At 39.0% G+C, this 14,362-nt stretch overlaps 2 protein-coding genes across 3 annotated transcripts; one reads left to right on the top strand and one right to left on the bottom strand.

Moving 5' to 3' along the window:
* The first annotated feature begins 1,251 nt into the window (after positions 1-1,251).
* Positions 1,252-3,188, top strand: LOC113707714 (uncharacterized). The gene is made up of 4 exons (XM_027230004.2): positions 1,252-1,649; positions 1,809-2,527; positions 2,646-2,864; positions 2,977-3,188. The coding sequence occupies exons 1-4, from the start codon at positions 1,403-1,405 to the stop codon at positions 3,022-3,024; spliced, it is 1,233 nt and encodes a 410-aa protein (XP_027085805.1). The 5' UTR covers positions 1,252-1,402; the 3' UTR covers positions 3,025-3,188.
* Positions 3,189-3,552: 364 nt separating this feature from the next.
* On the bottom strand, positions 3,553-9,701 carry LOC113707902 (calcium-dependent protein kinase 26). 2 transcript variants are annotated; one of them, XR_003452373.2, is made up of 9 exons: positions 9,425-9,701; positions 7,776-8,718; positions 7,436-7,579; positions 7,204-7,356; positions 6,503-6,618; positions 5,881-6,048; positions 5,055-5,279; positions 4,056-4,321; positions 3,553-3,969 (listed from the first exon to the last, which is right to left on the bottom strand). XR_003452373.2 is itself a non-coding variant. In XM_027230297.2 (8 exons), the coding sequence occupies exons 2-8, from the start codon at positions 8,578-8,580 to the stop codon at positions 4,199-4,201; spliced, it is 1,734 nt and encodes a 577-aa protein (XP_027086098.1). In that variant the 5' UTR covers positions 8,581-8,718; positions 9,425-9,694; the 3' UTR covers positions 3,553-4,198. The 2 variants fall into 2 exon arrangements, 1 of the variants encoding a protein (XP_027086098.1); XM_027230297.2 differs by having other exon boundaries at positions 3,553-4,321; positions 9,425-9,694.
* Positions 9,702-14,362: the final 4,661 nt, after the last annotated feature.

Below are 14,362 nucleotides of genomic sequence, written 5' to 3'. Positions count from 1 at the left end.
AAGGAGTAGAAAGCATAACATAAACAAATATGATAGCCTTGAAGTTTTTGTAACTTTTTCTTGTCATTGCTTATGATGTTCATTGCAATTTTTGTATTTTGCAAGTTTATTTTTGAAAAAATGTATGCAATAAGATTGATACATTTAAAAAAATTTGCAGAGAGTAATAATAGCAAGGTCAATAATGGTAAATTTTATTTTAAATAATTATAAGGAAATTATCAAAATTATGCAATTTTCCTGTGCCTCTATAATAAAATAGTTTAAATTTTTAGTTTTTATTGGAAAACTAGATTAAAGTTTTCCTTTCTTGTTATCCTACGTGACAATCAGTGTAATTAGGTGGCAACAATAATATCAATTTGGGAATAAAATTTGAAAGCGAAACACATTGAAAATATTTTTTTTAAAAAGAGTGTTATTTTGACAAAAAACAAAAAACTCTAGTAACTGCTACTACGGGGCGACTTAAGACTTGGGGGTGGCCGCGAGACGGTTGTGTCGGTGCCCCCCACTAATGCTCGTGACGGTGATGCAAATCTCTGGTATCCTCCAAACTTCTGTTCTGTTGAAATAGCTAAAACCAAATAGGCGAAGGCGGGGTGCCCAACAAATAATTTAGTACTATTGTGGTGACAAAAGCACATGGCTCTATTGCCCAATTATTCAGCATTCCCCCCCTTCCCCTCTCCGTCCGGAGCACTGGGGTGGTTATTATATCTTGGCGGCGAGGTGCCACCGACGACGACCACGACTAGCGCTTCCTAAAGTTAAAAGAAGAACGCCCCATATACAGCTGCTTTTTGCTTCCCACCGTTAGGGGCGGTCCCGTCACGATTTGGTTGACCCAAATCGCATAGAATAGTCATTTTGTGACCGTATTTGCCTCACCTTAAATAAAGTCACGCCAACGGATGTCCATCTCACCCGCTTATCATTTATTTTTTAAAAAAAATTATTTATATTAATTTAATTTTATATTTTACACATTTGATTAAAACAAAATTAAGTGAAGAAAAATAGGAAAGAATTATTGTGAATATTGGATAGGAATTTTTTCTTTAAAATATTATTTAACTTGCATTGTAAACATATTAATTTTATTATATTTTTAATTATCACTTTTTATCTCACCTTCACCCACCGTATATAAAGAAAAAGAGTGGCACACTATTATTATTATTATTTTAAATTAAAAACGGGAACAGAAGAAAGTAGTGACGGATTCTCCTTTTATCTTCTTGCGTCTGGTTACTGTTAGTGGTCGGAAATGGTTGGGCGGTGATGGAGAGTGCTTCCGAGATTGGAGTGGAGATACCGGACTTGGTGTGACTTAGCTGCTCTGGGCTGCGGCCGGTGTACACGGTACTACTAGAACTGCCACTTCCTTTGTTGTTATGGTATGGCTTTAAGCGCTAACACAGCTGTCTTCGGGCACCTCCGCATGGCATTCAATGCTTCTCTAAAAAATTGTCCCTCTTCTTCCCCAAGTCTTCGTCAGACCCTTTTTATCCACCGCAGGCATCACTCCTCCAACGCCACCTGTAGATTTCCGCGCTTCAAATTCTTCGCTGTGCCTGCAAATGCCAAGACCGCCATCACGGAGGAGACGCCCCGGTCTCACTCAACATCCACCACTATCGGCACCAGTGAGTGCTTCCCTTTTCTTTTAATACACACACACACACACTTTTGAACTTTTTGAAGGATCTGTTTCCAGGCCATCTCAATTAATAATACTCCTGGCAGTAGTACCATCTGATGCGAAAAACAAAACTTGTACTGCTATTTGGGACCAAATTCTTCAGGTTGGGCAGAATTTGCGGAGAAGGTTTCCGGCGAATGGGATGGATATGGAGCAGACTTTAGCAAGGATGGGGAACCCATGGAATTGCCGGAATCAGTAGTCCCCCAAGCCTACAGGGACTGGGAGGTGAAGGTTTTCGACTGGCAAACTCAGTGCCCCACTCTGGCTCACCCAACTCATTCTCAACTCACGTACAAGTTGATCAGGCTACTCCCCACCGTTGGCTGCGAAGCTGATGCTGCCACTACATATAGCCTTCTTGAGAGGAACATTAATCTTCTTGCTACTGCTGCTGCTGCCCGTCCGGCAGCCGCCACCGCCTTTGCTTATCAATCCAATGGATGTTACGTTGCTGTTTGGCCCAAGGAGAATGGCGGATCGCTCGTGCAGCTGGAGTTGGAGCATTGCCTGATTCACCCTCGAGACAGGGAATCCCGGGTGCGAATAATTCAGGCTGTCCGGATAAAACAGCAACCACCGGCGGAAGATGGTGACGACCAAGGAGAGCCGACCAACATGATGCAATTGGAGGGAATCCAGGTATTCTGCGAGCAGTGGTATGGTCCCTTCAGAAATGGGGAGCAGCTGGGTGGTTGTGCCATACGAGACTCTGCATTTGCTTCTACTCCTGCCTTGACAAGTTGTCAAGTCACAGGCTTGTGGCAAGGCCTCCCGGCTACTGCCACCTTCCAACCGGATAATTCCCGAGAGGAGGAGGAGGTTAGATTAATTTTGCTACTGACCCTTGCTGGCTGGTATCTGTGTATGTGTCTGTAGCTTTCGTTTCAGTTTTCAAGCAGATGACATATTCTTATTAGCATCTGTAATGCTGTGTCAGAGGGTGAATTTCCGAGAACTTGTGGTGGATGATGATGACAGTGTGCCTTTGTCGGCGTCGAGAGACGGCAGTAGCCTCATTCTGCTACCAAAGCAACTCTGGTGTTCATCAAATCAAGAAGAGGAGCAAGGAGAGACTTGGTTCCAAGTCGGATGGCTGTTGGACCGGGGACTCGCAATCACCTCCAAATGCTCCTTTTCGGCTGATGCAAAGTTGAAGGCAAGTGCCAGTAATTTCATTTCCTCTTTTATCCCATCCTTACTAGTACTTGTCCGATTACTTATTAGCACCACCCCTGCAAGCTATACTCTTTACTTTCTTTCTTGTCTAGGAAGTTGTAATAGCATGCGAAACTGCCAAGGAGTTGATGACAAACTGACATCAGGACCCGCAACCTCTAATAGGCACAGCGTCAGGAAGAAAAAAAACATTACAGTTCACTTGCGCCTTTGTTATTCTTACCATGCGCGCAGGGCAGAACTGGTTCAGCTTCTGGTACGGTCATCCTACAACGTCATCCATCAGGTCTCCGTGTCGCGAAAACGGCATTCCTTCTTGCATGTCGCAGTGTATTATTTTTCTCCGTGTAGACAGCTTCTAGTACTTCACTGTATATATTATTTTTGCATGTTAAATACATTTTTCAATCCCTTTTTTCATATTTCTAACTATTTTTTTTTATCTCACGTACATTACACACCATAAAAAATATAATAATAATTATTTCAAACAATACTTTATCCAAACACTCCCACTGATTTGTCTTCATCATCAATTAACGCGTGAGTATAACTTGCTACGCATATATATATAGATATAGATTCCACGCTTATTTTATTCGATTCTGAGACTGGAAAAAGCTCCCCGTTCTATTCTATTGCGGTCCGTGTGAAGCACAAAAAACATCTACGAAAACAACACACCTCAAAATTGGAATTGAGAAAACTAGAAGAAAAATTTTCAGAGTTTGGAGCCATTTCTGTCGATTACAAAACCAAGCCAAGTACATAATCTAAAAAATGGGAAAAAACAAATCTAGATAAGAGGTCTGCACATCAACCTCCTCGAAGAAGAATAGGCACAAAGTTTTTATTTTCCCCCCTTCAGTACACCGGCATAAATTAGCAGCGGAAAGCAGCTGAACCATCCCAATAACCAAAGTATCTCACATGCTTACAACATTCTCCCCAGATCAACAGTTGCATCATGGCGTCGCAACAAGGATCAAGCTCCAGAACTTCATCTTCGACAATCCAAATCTCACGGCTGCGCGATCAAGCAGTGGATTAAGACTTTTACACATTGAGCTCAACATCTTTGCCCCCTTGGCTCGCATAAGGAGAATATTAGAACAAACAACAGGTGTAATTGCTCAAAAACAGAATTGCGGGCAAGTGTCCTATGATCTACCTGTATAATTACATTGACTACCAAGGATGCCCTTACAGCTTCCTGATCTTTCGTTCTTCCATAACAGTAGAGAATAGGACACTGCAAAGACACAAGTTTGACTAGAAGTAATGACTGAGTTGTCTGATTATAGTAACTAATGATCAAGGAGCTCCTGCAGCATCTCTCATGCTAATATTGAGACTGTTTCGCATTGTTCGTCTTCCAATGCCTGCATTGCCTTTTTGCATCATAGCAACAAATTCCCCATAATCAATCCTTCCATCCTGAAATTGCATACAAAGCTTAAGCACAGTAATTGCACATATTACAACAAAATAAAAAGGAAGAATAAGGACAAAAACAGATTATTTAAACCACAATTAGACTGACAGGAGAGATTACGTTGGTAATTCTTACAGAATGGGGAAGGAAGGGGCCCAGCTCATCAAACTAAATACCCCAAATTTCTGGGATTTATCTCACTGGGGGAAGAAGATGGAAGGAAGGCAGGCTCAAATGCTTATTCACTTTTGACCTCGATTATCTTGCCATGTACATACTAAATACTTATATACCCTAGGAACGACAAAATAATTTCCATACGAATAAGTTAAGGGAAAGTAATGGTGCTACCAGCAACATAAATTCGTCCTTTTTTTCATCTGTCAAATTTTCTTCCTTCTCTACCAAACATAACATGAATGTCTCTCGCTTAACTAATCAAATTGCTCTTGCCAGTAAGGAGGAGAATGGAGACAAGAGGGAAAGATTTTGTTGAACAAAAGGCTTCATAATTCCACCAGTCATTCCCCACATGACACTAGAGATGCCAGGAGTGCCAAACTTTTGCGTCCAAGATGTAAACTTGTTACAAGTTAGTCAAAGATTAGCACAGCCAACTGTGGAAGGTAACTTTAAATGAATAACTACCACTGTTAGCACCCTTAGTTCTAAACTACAAGCAATTTATAAACTGAACAATGAGATCCACATTCTCTCCCCAAGTATCAAACTTACATTATCTTGATCAACTTCTCTGATAATATCTTCAAGGAAAACATCTGTCATATTATGTTCGGCACAAGCTTGCTGGAGTTCATCAACTGTAATATAACCACTTCCATCCTTATCAAAATATTGAAAGGCTGCCATGAGATGTTCCTCACGTTCTAATTTGTTAAGGTGAATTGTTGCTGCAATAAATTCCCCATAGTCGATGGTCCCACTGTTATCCACATCAGCCTGCAAAGTAGAGATTTCTTTTTTAATATTCAGTGTGAGCATATACTAGCATGACTATAATCCAAATAATAGATATTAGTTCGCTAGTGATAGATGAGGAATACACTATTACTAGTTAACTTTCCTAAGAATTTTGCAGTGGTTTTTAAAATGCTAAAAATATGAATCCCAGCCACAAGAAGCATGAATTTCCCAAATAAAATGGTCTAAAAGTTACACCAGGGGATAGAAAAAGTTACATTATTTGCTATACGTTTCAGCAGTTGTGTTGCTGACTGCACTTGCACAAATACACAAAGCACAAGAAGAATTTATAAACCTACGTTCAAAATCCATATTTCATGACTCACATCATGGATTCTTACAAGGATACATATTACCATTCAACAAAACATATGGATTCCAAGCTTCATAATTCATTAGACCACAGATTAGAAACTTCCTATGATCATTAAGTATGGTTAAATCTTTTTCTTCATCTCAACAGGTTCCTAGCAAAGATCCCAGATAAAAAAAGGAACAATGAAATGAAATAATTTGTCCACTCCACAAGTCGAGCACAGGTATAGAACATAATACACGCTGGGGAACAGCTTCTCACCGCATCCATGAGGTCACGTATTTCTATATCTTTCAAGGTAGATCCATATTTTCTCAGTCCAGCTTTAAGTTCATCAAATGTGATCGCACCACTGTTATCAGTATCCATTGCCCTGAACATCTCTCTTAAGCCAGCAATCTCCTCTTCAGACAGGCTTTCTGCTATCACCTGGGAATAAATAAAGCAGATGTAGATTAAATTAACCAGAATGCCTCTACAGTTGCCCACCATGGCTGGGGAACAGAGAGAGAGAGGTACTGCAAGCTGTTTTTAACAGTTTGCTGGTCATACAAATATAACTTGTTTTTATGTGGACATTATGATGTTTCTTGCAAAGATATGGTTCTGTACTGCTCTGAGATAACAAATCAATGATTTTCCAAGTACGAATAAATGCATTTGACATTGCAAGATTACTGGATCAACATCTATATCATGAAACAACTTTAATGCGCATGAATTATTTTAAAAATTCATGCACAGATTGTAACACGAAAGAAATAAAAAATTGCTATTGTTTCTGAGGTAGGCGCTTTCGCACAGAGAAAGCAAAAATTGCACTGTAGGCAAGAAAACATTTACAAGGCCACAGTCCAAGAGATACTGTTTATATACTACATACCCGCAAAGCCATCTTCTTCAATTTATTCATTGCAGAAAAATTTTTAAGACGAGAAAGTACAGCAGCATCTAGAGCTCTATCAGGAGCTACGCCGTTTTCACATATCCAAGGATGACCTATCAACATTAAGGTAAAGGCATAAGAATCACATAAACATTTCAGTAACTTGTATTATCACTAGATACCCAAAGGTTAGTTACGCGAAGTACAATAGGTACAACAAAAAATACTACTAGCACTATCATTTGTATGAATACACATATATGTAGATGAAACATATAGAAAAAGGCACAGCAAGCTTTTTGCCAAAGGCACCACACATGCTTCAAAAGAATGTTAACCGCTAAAAACTTTAACCACGACAAAATTAATCTAATGCCTGAAGCCACATTTTAGCATCTAGAGTGCACACATCAAGCGCATACTTCAATCTCTTCAATCAAGCATATTTAGTACAGAAGGCAACCAATTACATCAACTGAACTACACAGGGGGTTAAGCCAACTGCAGACAATATTGATACCTAATGCAATCCAATGGAATATGCGTATTCATCATGTCAAACAAGTAGTCTTGGTTACAAAGTAATTGCATTGACCAAAATGCTGGACTAAGTAAAAGAACTGTGAACAGAATCATTCACATAGGCCAATAAAAATAACATAAAATTGGCTGCTAACACTTCATGAATACAGACTTACATAAAACTTCATGAGCAGTTAAGCGCTCTGAAGGTCGCATGCATAACATCCTCCGGATGAGATCTTTTGCACTGTCAGATATTAATGGCCAGGGGTCCGATTCAAAATCAATGTGTCCCTTCAAAACCGCATCAAATATCCCTTGTTGTGTTTCTGCAAAATAGTAGCGTGAGTTTTTACCATATAGTACAGAAATGAACACAATTGTCTAGTATGGAGCAGGAAATGATACCAGCCCAAAAGGGTGGAACACCACTAAGCAAAATGTATAGAATGACCCCTGCTGTCCAGACATCTGCTTCGGGACCATAATGCTTTAGAAGCACCTCAGGGGCAACATAATATGGGCTTCCAACCACATCAGTGAATACCTGGCCTGAAACAATTAGAGATAGACAAAAGTCAAAAGACCATATGCCTTAAAACATCCTGCAAGGTTGGTCACTTTTAATGATATCATACAATAATCGACTCTGAAAGGAGATAGCAGGACAAAATTGGAAGAATGTCTCATAAAATTTTGTATCTTCTACTTTTTTTTTGGATGATTTAGAAATCAAGATTTCATTTACCTGGCTTGAAGAAAACTGAGAGTCCAAAATCAATGGCTTTGAGAGAGAAATCATCATCCTTGTTAATCAACAAGAAATTCTCTGGCTTTAGATCTCTATGCATCACCCCAAGTGAATGGCACGCTTCAACAACCCCTACAATAATTTTAGTTAATTGTGCTGCCTTTCTCTCACTGTAGTGTCCCCTTTGGATAATACGGTCAAACAGTTCACCTCCAGCACATAGCTCCATGACGATATGAACATACAAAGGGTCCTCATAAGCTCCCTTAATGGTGACAATATGCTTCTGGCCTGCCAAGTGGTGCATGATCTGAATCTCCCTCCTAACATCCTCAACATCTTCTCTGGAAATTAGCTTCCTCTTGGAGATTGACTTACAGGCATATTCAACACCAGTGGAAACGTCGGTGCACAAATAAGTGGTACCGAACTGGCCTTGCCCCAGTTTACGTCCTAACATGTAAAGGTCACGGATATTAGCAGTCCTGTGACCTAATACATAGTAAGCTTGATTGTTATTGGCACGACTCATGATGGTCTCCTTCTTGGGACTAACAAGGGCGAAATTATGATTGTGGTTTTCGTTTTGGGGTTTTGGGTGGTGAGGATCCTTGGACAAATCTTGAGCAACAAGGTGTTGAGACGCTAAGGTGGTGGGAGAGAAGTTGTCAGAAGAAGAATGGTCAGAGTGAGCAGCGGTGGAGGTGGAGGAAGGGTTACGCTTGGGGTTAGAATGGTCTTCGGGAGTTGCGTAGCCCTGAAAATGCTTGCCTCCAAAAGATCCACGGCATGTATTGCCCATGAAACAATCAGAATACCCTCACCCCCACCCAAACTTGTGAGCCTCAGAAAAGGTATTATTACTTCTTAACTGCTGCTGTAACAGATTAGCTGTCTCCTCCTCATCCAAATGTTTGTTGTTCACTTCAAACTACAGACACTGTAATACACGAGTAAATCACAAAAAATGAGGACGAATTCGTGACGGGAAAAATGTTGAACAATTCATTCAATTACTCTGTGTGTGTGTGTGTGTGTTTTTTGGGGGGGGGGGGGGGGTTCTGTTCACAATATACAACACAAACGAAGACAAAAGAAAATTTTAGAAGGAAGAAGTAAGGAAACAGAAAAAATATAATAAAAAGATACAATAAGTAGGGAGGAAAAAAAAATAGAGATAGAGAGAGAAGGAACAGAAGCAGACATAAGACAAGAAGAATTAAGCGAGAAATGGGAGATCGGATGAATATGCAAAAGCAAATGCGTAAAGCAAAAGAAGAGGAGGAGAACATTTCAGATTCCAAATCGACAAAAAGGACCAGCTTCAGCAGAAGATGGCGCATACTTTTAACTTCTGCGCGAAAGATATCGCCTGAGCTGATTGCGGAATCCCAATTCCAACGCCAGCACAGGAGAAGAGAGCAAAGAGATCTAAAAGGTCTAATATCTAATTTTCCCAATCTTATTTAAAAAAAAAAAAAAGGAGAAATCGGAAGGAGAAAAGAGAAGAATTAATTAAAGCGAGTAGCAGCTGTGCCGGAGCTAACGTCAGACAAATCAGCTATCAGAAGTCAAGGAGAAGGATGCGAGACATAGAGGATATGCAGATTAGAGAAAGAGAGAGATTAGGAGTCAAACAAACAGACCTTTGAGGAAAGTTTAGGTCGATCGACGTATCATGTGCCGGCGGGGTCACGAATGAGAGCGGAAACTACGACGACGATCGTATGAATCTGAATCACGATCATCATCAGAACCAGAAAAAATCAGGAGGACGACTACGACGACGACGATGATGGTTAATATCCTTCAGTCCCTACCATTTTCTCCATATCTTCTTTTTTTAAAAAATAATAAATAAACAAGCAGAGAAATCTCGCTCTACAAATAATAAAAATCTACTCGACCACTCCATTACACATTAAGGTGCATCTGTTATTATTGCCTGTTTTATTTTTTCGCTTTCAGTCAGTCAAAATATATATATATGCATAAAAATATATATATATAGTTGAAATGAAATAAATAACGGGACTTACTTGCAAGCAAAGAGAACATATTTAATCACAACCCCTCCGTCGATATTAAAACTTTCCATTGATGGCTTCTTTTATACCACTTCTCCTAACTAATCTCTTTCTGTAAAGGCACCCAATAAAAAGGTGGGACTGGGATAATTGTTAGTTAATGTCAGGATAATGAATTTGGTGCTCAGTTGTTTCCAAAAGTTTGAATTCTTTACATTAGGCCTTAAGTTTATTCAATTCAAAAATGATTTTTGAACAGTAAGGCCACCCACCCCCCACGGTCCTTTTATGTTGTGTACTGTACTTTTTAAGTAAGGGACAATTTCAGAAACATCCCCCGAGATATCTGACAATTTCACTGAACTCTCCTAAAGTTTGAAAAATTACATCTACCTCCATTGATTTAATAGAAGTTTTAGTAACAAAACCTTAAAATAATATATTGACTTGGTCAAATTTTTAATTGAATACCCAAAAAATGCTCTTTGTGTAACGAGTTTTAATTGACTTCCCCATATAATTATAAAATTATCTAGTATTAGGAAAATGTGCCAAATTTTTTATATTCACATCTAACTATTCGATAAACAAATATAATAATAATTTTATCACTATGATAGGATAATTTTAATGGTATTTTTTTATTACGAATTTAAATTTATAAGATAGAAATAAAAATGTTGAAATAATTCATTTTAAAGTTTATGAATTTTTCGAGTAGTGATTTTGGGTCATTTATTTTTTGTTAATTTTAATACCAAAAAATAGAAAACAAAGATTATAAAAAACATTGGATTGCATATATAAAGTTAACCCATCAAAAAAATCACTAATTCGATATTTGGTTATAATAGAAACTAGAAATAATAGTGGTAATTCTACAATTTTATTGACAAAAAATTAAAAAAATGAAAAAAAAAATAATTTCATAAACCATTCTAAATATAAACATAACAACAAGGGAGTAATTTCATTAAAATATTTAAGGGTAGTATTATCATTTTAAATAATAAGGGAGGTATGTGTAATTTTTAAAATCTTGAGGAAGCTAAATGAAATTGCTAAAAACTTCAAGGGACATTTCTGAAATTATCCCTACTTTTAAGCTTTTTATCCAGAGAGAGAGGGTGAGAGAGAGAGACAAGTTGAGAGGTAGCGTTGTCCCAGCCTCTTTCCTGCCACAATAAAATGTCACTTGCCCAGAAACATCCATGTCCACATTTAGATTTCATTTATGTTCGAGAGGTTCACCAGCCATACTTGCAGCCCTTTGTTGTTAATTGTGACTCCATCAACGACAATTTTACAAATCTACCCTTGAGGTTTTGGCGTTGCCCCTGACTATTAGTAGTATTATATCTTTGATTCGTTCAACATTGTTGTTCGTACATTCAAGCCGCCTAAATCAATGTGCTGAAAGCGGAGCCAAGTTCTTTCCAATAGCTTCACGAGTAGGAATTCTGTTCGAGACTGTGGAAAAAGAGTAGTTGTGCCGTAGCATTTCCTCGATTTAGTTGAGTCTATATACCGACTAGCCCCTTTCACAGCCTCTTTAGGCTTTCCTCCCCCTAGATTAGGATAGAGTAGGTTATACAAATATATCGTTGCTGACAAAAAAAAAAAAAAAAAAGAGTAGCAGTAAGGGTCTGCTTGTTTGGACTGAAAATATTTTCTGAGAAATATTTTCAGGGTGTTTGGTAGCTGCAGAGGCCCCGTCCTGGACCTAAACACGTGGCAGCCCAGGCCTGGCCGAGCTGGGCCTCGACCCCAGGCCCCTGGCGGTCGTCCTGGGCCGCGCTGCTAGGACTCCTGAAGGGGGCGAGAATCCATTCCGAAGAGGTCGGGGACGATCCCCCTGAATGCGGGATAGGGGGCTATTATGGGCAGGTCCCGGAACGTGCGGAGGTCGGACTCCCCTAGTAGGTATAAAAGGTAACACACATCGACTGTACAGGGTACGCTCACTATTGGCAAATTATTCCCGGTTATCTCTACTTCCCGTGAACTCTACTCACCGGAAACTAACTTGACCGTCGGAGTGCCCTCGGAAACAACTCTCGGGCCCCCTTTGCTAGCTCATTCTTATATGTTTTGCAGGCTTAGGACCAGCTCTTCCATCAGCACGCCGAGCTAGTCGAATCAGCTCGGTCAGGGGAAGTTCAGCGCTTCTTCAGCAGCCAAAAGGATTTCCATGGAAAATCTTTTACGCAATCAGGATTCCTTTTAACAATCATGGAAAATCATGGAAAATCTTTTCCAATAACTCTCAGAGCTCATCAATCTCAGGATTCCTTTTAACAGGAAAAATTTTGAGAGCTCATCAGTCTCATGATCCTTTACTAAACCGAAAATTTTCAGATCATGACTATTGGTTTGCGATACTATGGATTTCCTGATCATGGAGTATGATCTAATTTTTTGGAATTTGAAGTATTTGGATTGGGGGTGATGAATTGGTATTGGTGTGGATGGGAGTTCTAGTCGTTGGCAGAAGGAATCAGACGAATCTTTGAGGGGAACATTCTTTGTGGGTTTTGGCTTCAAGGACTATTTTTTCAAAAGTGCACCAAACACCTGAAAATGAAGGGAAGTAATTTTTTTTTCTTATGAAGATGATTTTCATTGAAAATATTCTCCTTGGGAAAAAATTTTACTTTTGAGTCATGATTGAATTTTTGACCTGCATGTTAAAATTAAAGGATAAATTCTCTCGAATTTTTGACCCATAGTATGCTATGGTTTTTTGGTTTTACGAGGATCAATAATAAAACTCTTAACAACTTTCTATTGAAAACTGAACAAATAAGCAAGAAGGGTTTAGAGTTCTACAAAATTACTAATGCCCATGAGTCAACAACTCACATTTAGAGGTCTGACTATAAACAAGTTACATTTTCTAAATCAGGTGCAAACCCTGTGTGGATTATACCTATAAAAAAAAAAAAAAAAACGAAGCATGGCCCCACTCAGGGCAGTCGGCGGTCATTTAATTCGGTCAAGGTTGGCAACCAAAATCAGACATGTCCAATTTTCACATTTCGTCGCGTCATCCAAATCGAACCCAGTAATACATTGGACTTAGTTAAAAGTTAAAACCACGTGTGCCGAGCCAAGACAAAAGTACGAGGCTAAATCTCGGATGACATCTCAAAGACTAGTAATATAAAGTTTAAGGCTGTATAAACTTTATCCTCGAGGATTTAGCAGAGCAGGGTGCGTAATGCACTGATGTGGTTCCATAGTCGTTCAATTCTATAGCTGTTAACGAGCCGAGTCGAGCTCGAGCATGTGATAATCGAACTCGACTCGAACCCCTAATCAAGCCAGCTCGAGCTCGCTTGATTAGTAATTCGAGTTTCACAAACTATTCGAGATCGACTTGATATGCTCGGTAGAAAACTCGAGCTCGAACTCGAGTTCAAAATTGAGTCGAACTTATCGAGCTCGAGCTCGAGCTTGTCGAACCTGTAGAGTATCAAATACACAATAAAAATGACGTTAATACCCCTACTATTCGAGCAGTTTCGAGTTCGAAGTCGAGCCTATCGAGCCTGTAGAATATCAAATACATAATGAAATGACACTAATACCCCTACTATTCGAGCTCGTCTATTAAACGAGTCGAACTATGCTCGGCTCGTCTATTAAACGAGCATCAAGTTGAACTCGAGCTCGGCTCGTTTCTCTCAATAAACGAGCCGAGTCGAGCCCTTATCGAGCCGGGTCGAGCTCGGCTCGCGAGCTACCCGGTTCGATTAACAGCTCTATTCAATTCTCGTCGATTATTTTTCGTAATTTCACTTTTCTAAAATAGGTTAGAATAGGAATAGATATAAATGATGACATTTGATAAAAAAAAAAAAAAAAAACTTTATCCTCAAGGATTTAGCAGAGCAGGGTGCGTAATGCACTGATGTGGTTCCATAGTTGTTCAATTCTCGTCGATTATTTTTCGTAATTTTACTTTTCTAAAATAGGTTAGAGTAGGAATAGATATAAATGATAACATTTGATAAAAAAAAAAAAAAAAAAAAAAGAGAGAGAGCAGGGATTCTAGAACTGCATTAAAGAAAGAAAAAACAGTCGTGACAAAATCATGATATATAGTAGCATTTTCTCAAGACTCAAAAGTCTCAACCAACGCTCCGGCCCGTTTCTCTCGCATCAAGAGACTAGATTATGCATCAACTGATCTTCTCAAGGAGAAACACTTACTCTTATTTTCAGAGTTCAAACTCTATCTAAACAATTAATGTGGCATTCAAAGCTTTACGGTGATTCATATACTTTTGATTGAACAATGAGAACCTGATAATTAAAAGAAACTTATTGACGTAACATGTCTCTCTAGTCATCGGCTAGCACTACTATCGCCTATATGTAAGATTTGTGACTATGAGTAAGATTTGTCCCCAATACAAGTTTCTTTAGACTCTCTTTCCCTTTCTAATGTAGGATAGAATAGGTTATACAACAGTTATCGTCTCGATAAAAAAAAAAAAAAAAAAGACAAGGGATAATGTGACTATGAGCTCCATGCGCAATTTCTCACAAAAA

Source organism: Coffea arabica, chromosome 9c (assembly GCF_036785885.1).
Source record: "Coffea arabica cultivar ET-39 chromosome 9c, Coffea Arabica ET-39 HiFi, whole genome shotgun sequence".
In the NCBI taxonomy this organism is placed as follows: domain Eukaryota; kingdom Viridiplantae; phylum Streptophyta; class Magnoliopsida; order Gentianales; family Rubiaceae; genus Coffea; species Coffea arabica.
The sequence above is the reverse complement of the archived record's forward strand: the minus strand, read 5'-3'. Positions and strand labels throughout refer to the sequence as shown.

What these genes read in the sequence shown, in the direction of transcription:
- LOC113707902 (XM_027230297.2), bottom strand. Translation starts at nt 8,580, where the DNA reads ATGGGCAATACATGCCGTGGATCTTTTGGAGGCAAGCATTTTCAGGGC. An exon ending in TGTTCCACCCTTTTGGGCTG is followed by an intron (nt 7,357 to 7,435) that starts GTATCATTTCCT and finishes ACTATTTTGCAG; the next exon opens with AAACACAACAAGGGATATTT. An exon ending in GAGAAGTTGATCAAGATAAT is followed by an intron (nt 4,322 to 5,054) that starts GTAAGTTTGATA and finishes ATGCAATTTCAG; the next exon opens with GATGGAAGGATTGATTATGG.
- LOC113707714 (XM_027230004.2), top strand. Translation starts at nt 1,403, where the DNA reads ATGGCTTTAAGCGCTAACACAGCTGTCTTCGGGCACCTCCGCATGGCA. An exon ending in ATTCCCGAGAGGAGGAGGAG is followed by an intron (nt 2,528 to 2,645) that starts GTTAGATTAATT and finishes ATGCTGTGTCAG; the next exon opens with AGGGTGAATTTCCGAGAACT. An exon ending in CGGCTGATGCAAAGTTGAAG is followed by an intron (nt 2,865 to 2,976) that starts GCAAGTGCCAGT and finishes TTTCTTGTCTAG; the next exon opens with GAAGTTGTAATAGCATGCGA.